This window comes from Phasianus colchicus, chromosome Z (genome assembly GCF_987193195.1).
Source record: "Phasianus colchicus chromosome Z, bPhaCol1.hap1.1, whole genome shotgun sequence".
NCBI classification, from domain to species: domain Eukaryota; kingdom Metazoa; phylum Chordata; class Aves; order Galliformes; family Phasianidae; genus Phasianus; species Phasianus colchicus.
This window is the reverse complement of record NC_143476.1, coordinates 90,392,089-90,404,793: the sequence shown is the minus strand read 5'-3', so window position 1 is coordinate 90,404,793 and position 12,705 is coordinate 90,392,089. Positions and strand designations below refer to the sequence as shown.

Genomic DNA, 12,705 nt, shown 5'->3' with positions numbered 1-12,705 from the left:
TCACAGAACCATTAAGGTTGGAAAAGACCTCCAAGATCTCCAAGCCCAATCTCAACCCACTCCCACTATAACAACTGACCATGTCCCCAAGTGCCACAACTCCAGGATTCTTGAACATGTCCAGGGACAGGGACTATTTTTCTAAAAGAAATTATTCCTAATATCCATTGTGCAGTGGATGGGTATTCACATTCCAGATTATGAATGCCATTTGTGTAACCTCAAAATATAATCTATCTTTACTCCAGATAAAAAAAAACCTGCCGCCAATCAGAGAAAACAGAGGTATGAAAGTGGCTTTGGACACTTTGCCTCTTTCTACCCCTAGACAGCAGACTTGAGGTACAGTTAGATTTTTGACTTAATTGAAACCAAGCCTCTCTGAAAGCAAGCTTAGATGCCCATATATCTCTGGGTCTGCACAGCTTTTGTTTTCCATCGTGCTGAACACAACTTTTGCATAGAGAAGGCCCAAGAGAATTCTGGTGGAGCTATTAGGAAGGGAAGTGATTTTTTTGTAGACTGATTAAAATTCGTTGGGCTTTCTGTTTGTTTGTTTTTAAACACCTATTTAGCTTTTAATTAACATTTAAGAGAAAGGAAGCTGGTTAAATATTCAATACCTCCTCCCTTTCAATTAAGGTATAACAGTACACAGCACTTGATGAGGCCTCTGGGAAGTATGGAAAAACAGAAGAGCAGACTCCTGATTATCACTTTGAGGGGGACTGGGAAGGTGAAACTCATCTGATTGTTGTTATTATTGCCATTAACAATAATAATGTCGAGGCCCTTTTATGAACAGCAGAAAGCAGTTTAAGAATGAGGCTGATTCTTTAAAACCCAAATGCTGGGATTTGCATTTAAATACCTTCACTTTTCCCATCCTGTTCTTTACTTATTTGGGAAGCGAGAATGGTTGATATTTACAATTTAACAAGTACTCTTCCTAAACTTAATTTTTTTCTTTTTGATTGTGTGTTCTCATTTATTTTAGACTTATCTAACAAAACACTTATTTTATTAACAATCCTGCTTAAGAGTGCACTATATTAAATTAAACATTTTACACTACGGGACAACATACAAGCAGTGCTTCGAGAGTAATATATAGTTTTCTTTTTGTTTCTTTTGCTTCTTTTAATTTGAGAGACAGCTCACCTGCAGAAAATGCATTGTTCATATCAAATATCATATAGTAATGATTTTTTTTAATAGTTGTGTTATGTAAACAGATTTAAATGGCACTAATGGCAGCAGGTGTCAGTTGTGCAAATGTGTACACCCAAATGAGCTAATTTTTTTTTTAAAGAAAGAAATAGGAAGAGAGAGCAATGCTGAAGTGCACAGCTATTGGATATGTTTCATATCTTAACATTTCAAGGTTTACAGGACATAAGAGTGCATAGGTTTTTAAAACGTAAATAAATGTTTTGCAAAAATATTTCTGATTGCATAGAAAACAAGACTTTCCAATTCAACTCCACAATCAGCTCACTGTAGTGACCTGCTATTGATGCTCTGTGTCTGTGAGCTTTTGAGTAGCTGCTGTCTTACCTGTTGTGTTCAGTGCTAGGGCTTTTCATTTTCCCGCAACCCAAGATAATTTCTCCATGACTCTTTCAAATACATAAATAAATGAGGAGATTTACATATGTCTTCCTTGTGGTTATTCATCAGTAGTTAATGATGTGCACTTAGCAGCTGGACAAAAACCAAGAATTAGTCCAATTAGCTCAATAGCTGCCTCCTTACCAAATATTTCTTAATTATTGAGAGTCCTTCTATACTTCAACTTTAAGTAATAGAAAATCTTCTATTAATTTCAGTGAGAGTGGTATTTTGTCATGTAAAAACCTGTTTCATGGATTCTTTTAAAACCTTGTTCATATAAACTACAGAAAAAAAGAAAAAAAATCACGTTTTCAGAGGACTATCAAAATAAAGGCTTAAATCTTAGAAGCCTGTACCAGGAAAAGTATCTTTGATCTCAGCTAGAGTTGTGTTTGTAAATGACATCTGGATGTTGTAGAGAAACCTTAATCTTAATCGTTTTTTCTTTAATTTTATTTTATTTTTCTCCATGTTTTCTGAAGCAGTTGAACAATAAAGACAATTCTGATGAAAAGTGATATTGGTAAATCAATAACTTTTTTCCTTTCTTTTTTTAAGGTGAACACACACAAGAAACCAATTCACCTCATTCTCTGAAGAAGGATGTAGAAAACATGGGGAAAGGTAAAAATAAATCAGTGTCTCTTCTGTTAGAAAACTGCTCTTTGTTTTAATAGAATATGAGGATAATAGGGGGCATTTTTGTTCTGCACCATATTTTAAGCTTGTCAAGTAACATATGAATAATATATAGACCTTTGGGTGGATATAATTGAGATTAATGCATATATATCAATCAATACATGACACTGTAATATAATACTTTAAAATAATATATTACATTGATTTATATTCATGGCTTTCTGCACAAAATCTATTGTAGGTCTACGCAACACTTTTTTTTTCTTTTTAATAACTGCTAAAATATTTTGTCTTATCGTAATGAATTGCTCAGTAACTGTTCTCTCAAGAATTATTTCCACAGATTAGTAACACCACTTTTCTTTCCTTCTTTTCAGAGGAACTCCAGAAGGTTTTGTTTGAACAAATTGACTTACGGAGGAGGCTGGAGCAGGAGTTCCAGGTGTTGAAAGGAAATGCATCTTTCCCAGTATTCAGTAAGACACGTATCTGTGATTTTGGCTTTTTTTTTTTTTTTTTTTTTTTTTTTGAGAGAGAGAGAGAGAGAGAGAGAGAGAGAGTTGTTGTTTGTTGTTGAGTTGTGAAAAACAGGAGAAGCATGTTCTCAGTTGTATTGCCAGGATTTTCAGCTGAGGTTGATGGCACTTCCACTGTGGCTTTTCAGGCTTTTCAGGCTGCCAACATCAGTCTTTTGTAGGAAAAATCTAGATGTCCCTTTTGGTGTGCATTCTAAAATGAAACAGACAATTAGAAAGGTTTTCGTGAAATTATCAGGACGTTGAACTGCAGGCACAAGGAAATAGTAAAAGACATAAAGATGGAGAAAACGTGCATTCATGCAGAAGTTGGCTTTTTGATAACTTCTCTTAACTCCTGCATGACGAAAATATCTGACCAGCCCTCAGGCTGGTTTCCTGGAGCTACCTGAAAAGTTCAAAAGCTCTCCGTTCTTAAAAAGTCCAAGTTGCTTCCTAAAAACTCCAGGGACAAAACCCACCATTGCCAGAACCCCAGTTCAACAAACACCTCAGCTGCAAGCTGAGGAATGTTTGGATCACAAGTAGAGGTGGGAATACAGATTGTGTTTTCTTGTTATTTAAAGAAAATACATTTTTCTGCTTTCTGTAAATAAGGTAAATTCAGAGAAATGCAAGGCAGGTCTCTGGAAATGACTCCATCTTTAGCTCAGATCTCGAAAGCTTCATAAATAAAGGAGAGCCTGAAGTGGTATAGATATTAATGAAAGGAGATAACCTCATCCTTCAGTATAAATTCAGTTATTACGTGGGTTTGAGAGTGAGGTAATTTTCAAATAATTTGTATAGATCAAAATGCTTGATGTGTGGTATTGGTAAAATGGCATCTTGGAGTTTTGCCATTCGGGTCACTCATTTATCCTTTTGTTCTTCTACAGTAAAATTAATGCTCTGTCATTGCCATGTAAATAAACAGCGCAATTAAACCACATGAAATACAATTCAAATAAAAGAAAAGAACACATACGGCTGACCAAGGAAGTGGCGACTGCGTATGCCGACTTGAAAAATATGTGGTTTCAACATACCACAAAGCAGTGGTCAATTTTCTTCAGGATTAAAATAGAAAACAGATAATGTGCTATAAACAATATATGTAAGTGACCGTAAAACCTATTTACAGATTTAGATTTACCAAAAAAAACCCTCCTCCACATGTAATAAAACAAGAAAATGGGTCTTTGTCAAGCAAGTAAGTTTAAAATCTGAGATAAGTGCGGTTTGTCCTCTAGAACAGTATGTGGTGCAATGAAAGAGATGGGGCTGCTGCTTCAGGTCAGGTGTTAGAAGCTATTTGTCTTGCAGGTTTCCCTAGTAAAGTTTCTAACTGCTTGTGATGGTGCTGGATAGGAAAAAGCTAGAGAGAAAAATCATAGAAAACCCAACTAAAGGAGAGTAGTGTCTGAAAACCGACTAAGGAAGGTACAAATAAAATCGTACTGATGGACTTCTCGTGGCTTGGAGACATGTGGGTCTGCAGGAGGAAGAGAACAGTAGGTTTGCATCCCAGTCCGGAGCAGCCATGAGGACTGAACCTCTGTCCGCCCCGAAGGTGCTGAAGGCAGAATCCTGCACCGACTTTACCTCTGGTGTGGACAGGCTCACGTTTTGTCCGGCAGCATTTAACGATGTGGCAGTAAAACAGTAGAAACGTAGTAGTAGTTAAAGTATTTAAGTTTGTGTTAAGAAAACTCTTTAAATATTCATCTCTTTTCTCCTGGGCATTGCTCCTGGCTTTGTCTGCCGCAGGAAGGAGAAAAAAAAAAAAAAAAAGCGTTATCCTCACCATTAACCCCATTTGCACATCGAGGTTGCAGTGCAGGACTGAGCAGGATTTCTGAGCTGTTTGTACCGAGCCTGTGAAGAGATGTTCAGGGAAGAGAGGAGATGAGGAGAACTTCTTTGTGTAGCCTGCTCCTATTGAAATGAAACTGGAAGAGGACCTACAGAGTAGCTAGCATGGTGACAAGAGACCATCACCTTTTGTCCCACATGGCAATTTTGGTAAACAAGGGAGAAATTGTAAACTGGCTTGCATTCTTTTTCCTTTCAAGTTGGAGAGGAAAAACCAGGCTGAAAAAATGAAACTTGAAGAAATTCCTTAAGATGTCATTGCATTCTTTTCAATGTAGCCATGCTGGACTCCTGCTGGTTTTAGCTAGACAAATTTTCTCTCCATTTGTTTTCCTGATATTTTCTCACCATCCTGCACTGCCTCCATGCCTCTTAAGCAACATCCTTTGCTTTTCATTTAGACAGGACCGAATTATTGTGTGAAAGACAACAGAGCTCTGCCCCCTTCTAGTTTCTTCCAGCCCTTCCCTGTGCCCACACCTGATGGGGACATATCTCCTTTTCCCCAAGGCAAGGCAGCTCCTGCCACTCCATTGTGATTTGTTCTGTCTTCTTGCTTCTGCTTTTGGTTTGAGAATGTAGTGAGCTTGTGGGACTCTGCAGAGAACGAGTGTGTTCCCAGGCCCACAGCAGCACATGGAGCATTGATAGGAGATATTCCTCATCTGGGATCAAATCTTTCCAGTGCAATTTTGGTATTTTTGTGACTCCCATTACTGCCCTATCAAAGTATCCCACAGTCATTTAATCTATTAATCCTCCCTGTGCTCCAGGCAGATGAAGCAGTGCTATTATTCCTGATTTATTGGTGAAGAAACAAAGCGTGGCGAGACGTATGCACAGAGCTTGGAGAACAGCTACTGAACTGAGGCTCCATGAGTTCTGGAGCCATGGCCCAACAGTCAACATGACTGTTGAAGTCTTTTAATTGTAAATAAGCCATTCTGGCTGCTTTGGCTTTTTAGTACTCTTCAGCAAGACCCTGTCAGAGCTGAAAGGTTGTGCCATAACCCAGCTGATTGGGAAGGTGTGGTCTGTCTTTCTATCTGAATTCCACGTCACTCTTTAAGGAATTTGAGCTGCATTCAAAATTGTCAGCACAATGTTGTAAACTACAAATCAAATCCTGTATCCTTGAACGCTTTCTGTTCTCACATCCTGGATGTCCCTATTGACGTCAGCAGATTTATACCAAAGCAAAGCAGCTTTTGCTGTTATCTCCAGTTCTTGTAGAAGTTTGACTGATGACTGCAGAGTCTGGTCCATTGAGAACATCACTGTGGGCATGAAAGTTAGCAAGAGAAACATAGGAACCTACATCTGTAAAGTGGGGGAGAACAGAGCTGGATCTCTTTTTTCCAAAGCTGTTTCCTCATCAGCAGTACCTCCTATTAGATAAGATTTTGTTAGGTATATCATACAGAAAGACTTTGGTGTGCTTCAGTTGGGTTTGGTTTCAGTTGATTTATATGAATTCTGCTATGGTCTCTATTTTAATTACTGCATTTACTTGTCTTTTTTTTTTTTTTTTCTCCTCTTAATAGATAATTTTCAAGATCAGATGAAACGAGAGCTGGCATACAGAGAAGAAATGGTGCAGCAGCTACAAATTGTGAGTCTATGTCTTCGACTAAAAATGTTATGAACTATCACTTTGATTTTTTAAGTACAGCCTCATCTTTTTCCTCTGGAAGCCATGTAGATGTAATATTACAGATCTCACATTCCCTTATGCTTAGGAACACGTTAGCATGCAGTTCTTAACTGGTTTAGAGCCTAATTACCTGGAGATTTACTTTCATACCATAACCAGATGGATCTTCATCTTTCAACTCAATGGAATGTGCTGACTGAACACTGAGACTACAGCTTTCCCGAGTCAGGCTTGCCAAAAATCTCCACATCTGAATCAGCCCTCTGCTTGAGAAGCTCAGTTTTCCTCTTGCTGAAAATGGGAGGGGTTGTTGTCTTCTGGTGCTGTCATTTTCTACTTGATGGGTTAGGACATAAAAATAAAGCTGAAGGCCACAATTGTCAAACATGTTGTACTGTGCTCCAAGGCATTTAGAGTGGCCTTATTTTTAGAGCTCTGAGCTCCCTGTTCCTGCTGACTTCAGAGATTTCAATGAGAGATGGAGGGTGTTGGAAGGAGGTTGTTTCATGGAGAAAATCGACTGCCAGACCATTTTGGAGGGGTTTCTCTTTCGCTGGTCTCCACTCTTTAACATGTAGAGTTGTTACTGTGTTCCCCTTCATCTCCCAGTATCTGGCAGAGAGTTTCATTGGAATCCCATTGGCCTTGTTGGCTCACACCATGGATAAACTAAATCGTTAGGTTCACATTAAAAAGCAGGATTTATTTTGATATATTTTGTCTGTTGTTTTTAACAAGGATAGGTTATTTTGGTTTGTTTGTACCTGGAACACTGTTGCATTGCTTTCACAAAGTTGCCCACATGCAATTTTCTTGTCATTGCAATGCAAAGAGAAAAGATGAAATTTTTAATGCGTACTCAAATCACAATTTTTCTTTCAGCTTCATAGATATGTAGGACTGAACACAAAAATTACTGGCTTAACTAGCCACAGAATTTGGCTTTGTCATTTTTATTTTTAAGATTATATAAATGAGTTGGTTTGTTGTTTGTTTTGCTGTTGTTGATTTTTCTTTGTTTGCTTGCTCGCTTGCTTGCTTTTCTCGCTATTGTGTGCATATAAAACTTAAACTAGCTCTTCCTGAACATTTCAATATGACCATGAAGGCATTTGTTTGTTTAAAAGCACTTCTGACATTGTGAAACTGCAATGCAGAGCACGATGATAAACTGCCACCCCAACAAACACGTGCAGGGGAGTCGCGCTGTTGGATGGCAGGCGATGGCTCAGACTCCAAGTGCCCTCTGCCGTCGCTCTGCCGCCACTGCACTGACAGCAACGAGGACGTGGCACAGGTTTTAACATTCCTCATTGAGAGCCTCACTGTTTAATCAATGAGTTGTAATTTTAATGCTTTGCCCACTCCGGACTTCGAAAAATTATTTTATGACTTCCTGAAAGTCAGGAGCAAGTCTCAGGTCTTTGAGAAAGTGTTCTGTTGCAATATCTGAAATGGATATTGACCTCTTCGGACACAACCTGGCTTGGTAGGTGGATGGAGTGTCGGACTCTGTGTGGCCATTGGCAATTTCTGTTAATAAGAAGTTGGTCCGAGTGCCTGGAGCAGCTGCCAGGAAGCACTGCAACCATATGCCAAGCTTTCAGCCAAGTGCCAAGAAGCGATCAATAAAACATCATATTTAACAAGAAAATTGATCTTAAATCACTGAGTGTGCTTTTCTCTTCTTCCTGCCTCGAAGCATCATCTACCCAAATGGTTGAGTACGTGCAGGTCCCACTTTGCTTCAGGCATGGGTTGTGATCAACCCTACTACTTTTCCATGGGGATAAAGGCAGTAGGTCTTTGAGACGTGTTAGAAATGTGAATTGTTCTGACAGCCTTTTGTCTTTCCATCTGGTTTAGATGGGTTTTATATTCAGTACAGAGTCTTGGCTTCCACCCTACCGGCCAACTGTGGGGTGATAATAATGCTCAGTCCTCAAAATTGGATCCAGCTAGAACTCCTCTCATGTTCGATGTCCGATAGCCTCTAGCCCTCAGTATTACTTTCAACCAGCTCTGTTCTTTGATGGCACACAAGAAAATAAATCAGGAACTATCTGCCTGCGAAACTGATTTCTCTTCATCATCTTCTATCCCAATCTTTAAAGGTTTACAAGTAGTCTTTAAAAGAAGGAAAAATCCACCCTGGTGTGGCATTCTCAGGTCTTTGGAGGTATGAGATCATGTTCCTTGGAGTCCTACTGTAATTAAGAAAAGCTCTAATAGGTTCAGTTCCTATTTTATGCTGTACATAGAATGTTGAGGCTTCATACAATGAATGTGTTCATGATACATGCAGGGAATATTCACATTGTTATGTAGGTTTGCAGAGATGTTGGTCACTGCATGCTTGTCACTCCATAAGTGAGAATAGAAATGAGAAATAGTGGTGCTTAAAAATATTGATTTGATTTTGGTGGAATCATCTGTAGTTAAATCAGGATGGAAATCAGTTCTACATGCATAATCCCAGGCAGAGTTCAGTTCCTAGGAAGCCAAAGTGGATGTGCTCCAGGAAACTTATCAAAGGCATCTTCTTGCCCTTTTAAGTACTGATCCTATCTTCACCCAAACACTCACTCTGGACGCACAAAAAGGGATTGTAGTGTCACGAACAGCCCTAAATATTGTTCTTTTGCAGCACTGGATTCACAAAATGTTTGTGCAACTTGAAAAGCAGATGACATTGCACGTGATTTAACTTGTGAAAAACTCTCCCTGCTGAATACCACCCCTTCCACTTTCATTTATTACTGGGAGCATGCACAAACCAACACACATTGAAAAGACACCGATGTGCCAAATATAGCAGAAAAAAACGGATTGAGAACAGTCCCTTTCTGACAGAATGTACCTCGTTGTGTTATCTAGGTCAGCACAGCTTGGGAGATGTCCTATATAACTGACGGCCATGCAGAGTGATGTTGGGAGTGAGAAGGAAGTAGAAACATCACAGGCTCAGCTGAAACGTGCTTATTCAGCCACTTGTTGGTGGCTCCCTTTGCTCCCAGATTTGAACTGATCCTGTTAGCTCAGAAGTCATGAAAATGAATTCATGATTTCAACACATTTGACATTACTTCTGAATATATCACAGAGTTCCTAGAAGCAGAAGCGTGTCACTTCGGTCTGCAGCAGCACTGGGAGTGGAGGTGCATAAATTTTGTGATCCCAATATGATTCTTTCCAAAAGACAGCTATTCACTATTGAGGAATAGTGAACATGTAGCCATTTGGATTCCCACCTACAGGGAAATCTCAGAGCAATTTAGTTTTGTTGCATTTTAAAGAGCTGTCCCATACTGCATTCCCAGCAGCCTACGAACACATCATCCCACTTTGTTCCTAAATATAACTACGTTCCCTAATATACCTATGTTCTCTGTTTTGCTTTAATTATTTGTTCCACTTCAGTGGCTTTCCTCGGGTTTGTGCAAGGCAGAGATAGTTATTAAGAACTTCCTAATTATGGGGATATAAATACATGCAGACTGATACTCCCAACCTGCTGTATTTTGGCTGTGCTGAGATTCCAGCCTGCATTTGTTGTTAGCCAAACCTTGGCTTAAAACAGTGGCTTTTTTTGTGTTGTTGCAGATTCCCTATGCAGCAAGCTTGATCAGGAAAGAAAAGCTGGGTGCACACCTCAGCAAAAGCTAAAGGTAAGCTTGTGAAAGAAGGGGTGGGGTAGTATTCTGACTGGCCTGGCCATCGGATTTTTCTCTGCAGCCATTGCAAGAATTTAGAGAATCGTTTTGCTGTGTGATATTGATCCATTCCCACCGTGCCCATTGACCATGTGCCCAATTGCCACATCTCCACAGTTCTTGAACATTTCCAGAGACAGGGACTCCACCATCACCCTGGGCAGACTGTGCCAGGGCCTGACCATTCTTTGGAGAAGAAATTCTTTTCCTAATATCCAACCTGGACCTCTCCCAGGGCAACTTGAGGCCATTACCTCTTGTCCTAAATCATCACCCAAATTGTGAGGTTTCACTGGGGTGGGACATAGTGTTGAGAATTGACCACTGGTTGAACAAATGGCTTGAACAAGAGCTTCTGCTCTCTGACACCAAAAAAAAAGTTGCTTCAAGGAAATGTACCTTCAGCAGAAAGTGGAAAACTGCCTTGACATTTAATTCCAGGTGCTGAAGACTTAACATTTAAATTAACATTTACTTAGAGAGCTATGAGGCCCTGGCATTGCTGCCCAGAGAAATGTGGGTGCTTCACCATGAGAAGAACCCAAGGCTGGGTTGGTTGAATGGGGCCCTGGGCAGCCTGAACTGAGAAGAGCACCATCAGCTGAACAGAACCATTTGTTCTCACCATTACGTTTCCAGCAGCCAGTAATCCCTATAGGGAGGTCCCAGCATCACAGCTCCAAGAATTTCCTGTTTGTTTGTTGAGAGTGAAGGATGGATGTATTTCTTGAACCACTTTTGTTGCCAGTGATGCACCATCCCTGCAGACAACGGGGATTTCTTTGAGTAGGCCCTGGAAGATTAGCTGTTATTTAACTGCTAAGCTAAACCAGTAAAGCAGAGAATCACAACTCGATTGCTCAGATGCAACTTTGGATCCTCAATGTGCCAAGCAGGAGAGGTTTGTCGTAGTAAGAAATGTGCATGCACATCTGTACCCATGCAATGCACCAAGGGAGTGAAGACCCTGTGCGCTGCAAAGCAATCACTCAGTTAATGCCCTGTGTTTTCCAGAAATCCTGTATTGCTCTTATTGGACCTTCTGTGCCAAATCAGGTCTTGTTGTATGTAGTCATATTGCAGTCAGTTACTCTTCATCTGTAATGGAATATTTCATGGCACTCTGAATTTTAACTAGCTAGTCTCAGAAGATGCATAAGCATAGAATCATAGAATCAAGAATGTTGGAAAAGACTTCCAAGATCCCCAAGTCCAACACATCCCCACCATCCTCACATGTCCCCAAGTGCCACATGTCCCCACAGTTCTTGAACACTTCCAGAGATGGGGACTCCATCACCTCCCTGGGCAGCTGTGCCACTGCATCACATTTTTTTTGGAGAAGAAATTCTTCCTAATATCCAACCCTGAACCTCCTTTGATCCAACCTGAACCTCCCCTGAGCAGGTGACTTTCGCGTATCCATTTTCATGGGACTGTGAGTAAGTGCTGTAATTCTGTGAGTAAAGAAATGCCAAATTTGGGCTTAGAGATGGTAACACTTTCTCTTTGTTTTGTTCTGTGGGTTTTTTTGTTTTGTTTTGTTTTGTTTTATTCCTAGAAGCGCAGGACCTTTTGCAGCTGTTCCCTTGTAAATAATAACCCACCGTTCTGAAATCTAACTTGTATAAAGACTGATAAAATGGAAGTGCTTGGGGATATAAAGAACAAGTAAAACAAATCAGGTTCCTCCGAACTCAAGGACAAGTGACCTCAAAACATCATGGACAACCATGTTAAATAGAACGTAGCAGCCATTTATTAGTAAAAACAAAACAAACAAACAAACAAACAAAAAAAATCAAAAAATGCCTGTCCTGGATCTTTTTTGGTGGTACCAAAGTTTAAGTCTTTGTGTTTTTAGAAGGACTACTAAACCTAATAGAGGAAACGCTTTTGATGAATCACATACATAAGCAGTGAAGAGAACTGATGATCCTTCCAACGCTACAAACACTGACACCATCCGCCAGATCATCTTTTGCTTTTGCAGAGTGATTGTTTTATGGAAAGGAAAACGTGGCTTTGAGATGGAGCCTCACTGGGATGGAAGGATAAAAAAGCGTGAGCCATACACAGTGCTTTTTAAAAGCAGACTGGAAACTCTCATACCCCCCTCCTTGGTCCCTTTCTCCTCTGGTATTTTGCCTGCTGTATGAATTAAGATTGTACTCTTCTGGAAATATTTTACAATTTAATATTGAGTGTAATTAAGAATATAATCACTGTTATCAAAAAAGGTATTTAACTCTGTTGTAGTTTCTTTATCATTCATGTGGATAAAAAGTCTATAATAAAACAAAGAAAACTATGAGATAATAGCTGAGCTTCTCTGTAATTCAATGCTGTGCTTATTCCCCTGGAAAAAAAAGAAAAAGAATGGGGAAATTTGTCCCCAAGAATAGCTTCAGTTCACAGAACTTCAGTTCACAGGCCTGACAATGTGTTAACCAGCTGCCAGCTGAGTCCTTGTCAATCCTGCCCACCTTCTCTATGCCAAAATGGTTTCATAGGCAGCCATTGAGCCTCTTTGGTTGCCTTTCTTCCAACAAGTTGTTGTTGCTCCCCCAACAGAAGCAATCCTACAGCTTTCCTCTGCCTTTTTCTAATCAGCTGTATCCTTTGTGAGATGGGGAAATATCTGCATAGCACTCAGGACACAGGATATCATATAGATCGTAGTGTAGAGTGA

General features: G+C 39.8%; 1 protein-coding gene across 2 annotated transcripts in view; it reads left to right on the top strand.

The window, feature by feature from the left end:
* SKOR2 (SKI family transcriptional corepressor 2) overlaps positions 1-12,205 on the top strand; it is a 19,997-nt gene extending 7,792 nt beyond the window's left edge. Inside the window, exons 4-8 of one of the 2 annotated variants that reach the window (XM_090131004.1) lie at positions 2,173-2,238; positions 2,634-2,732; positions 6,191-6,258; positions 9,904-9,968; positions 11,575-12,205. In XM_090131004.1, the coding sequence (XP_089987130.1) occupies positions 2,173-2,238; positions 2,634-2,732; positions 6,191-6,258; positions 9,904-9,966 (296 nt within the window). In that variant the 3' untranslated portion in view covers positions 9,967-9,968; positions 11,575-12,205. Of the gene's footprint in view, positions 1-2,172; positions 2,239-2,633; positions 2,733-6,190; positions 6,259-9,903 lie in introns of both variants that reach the window. The other variant, XM_031597056.2, reaches the window with a different exon arrangement.
* The last annotated feature ends 500 nt before the right edge of the window (positions 12,206-12,705 follow it).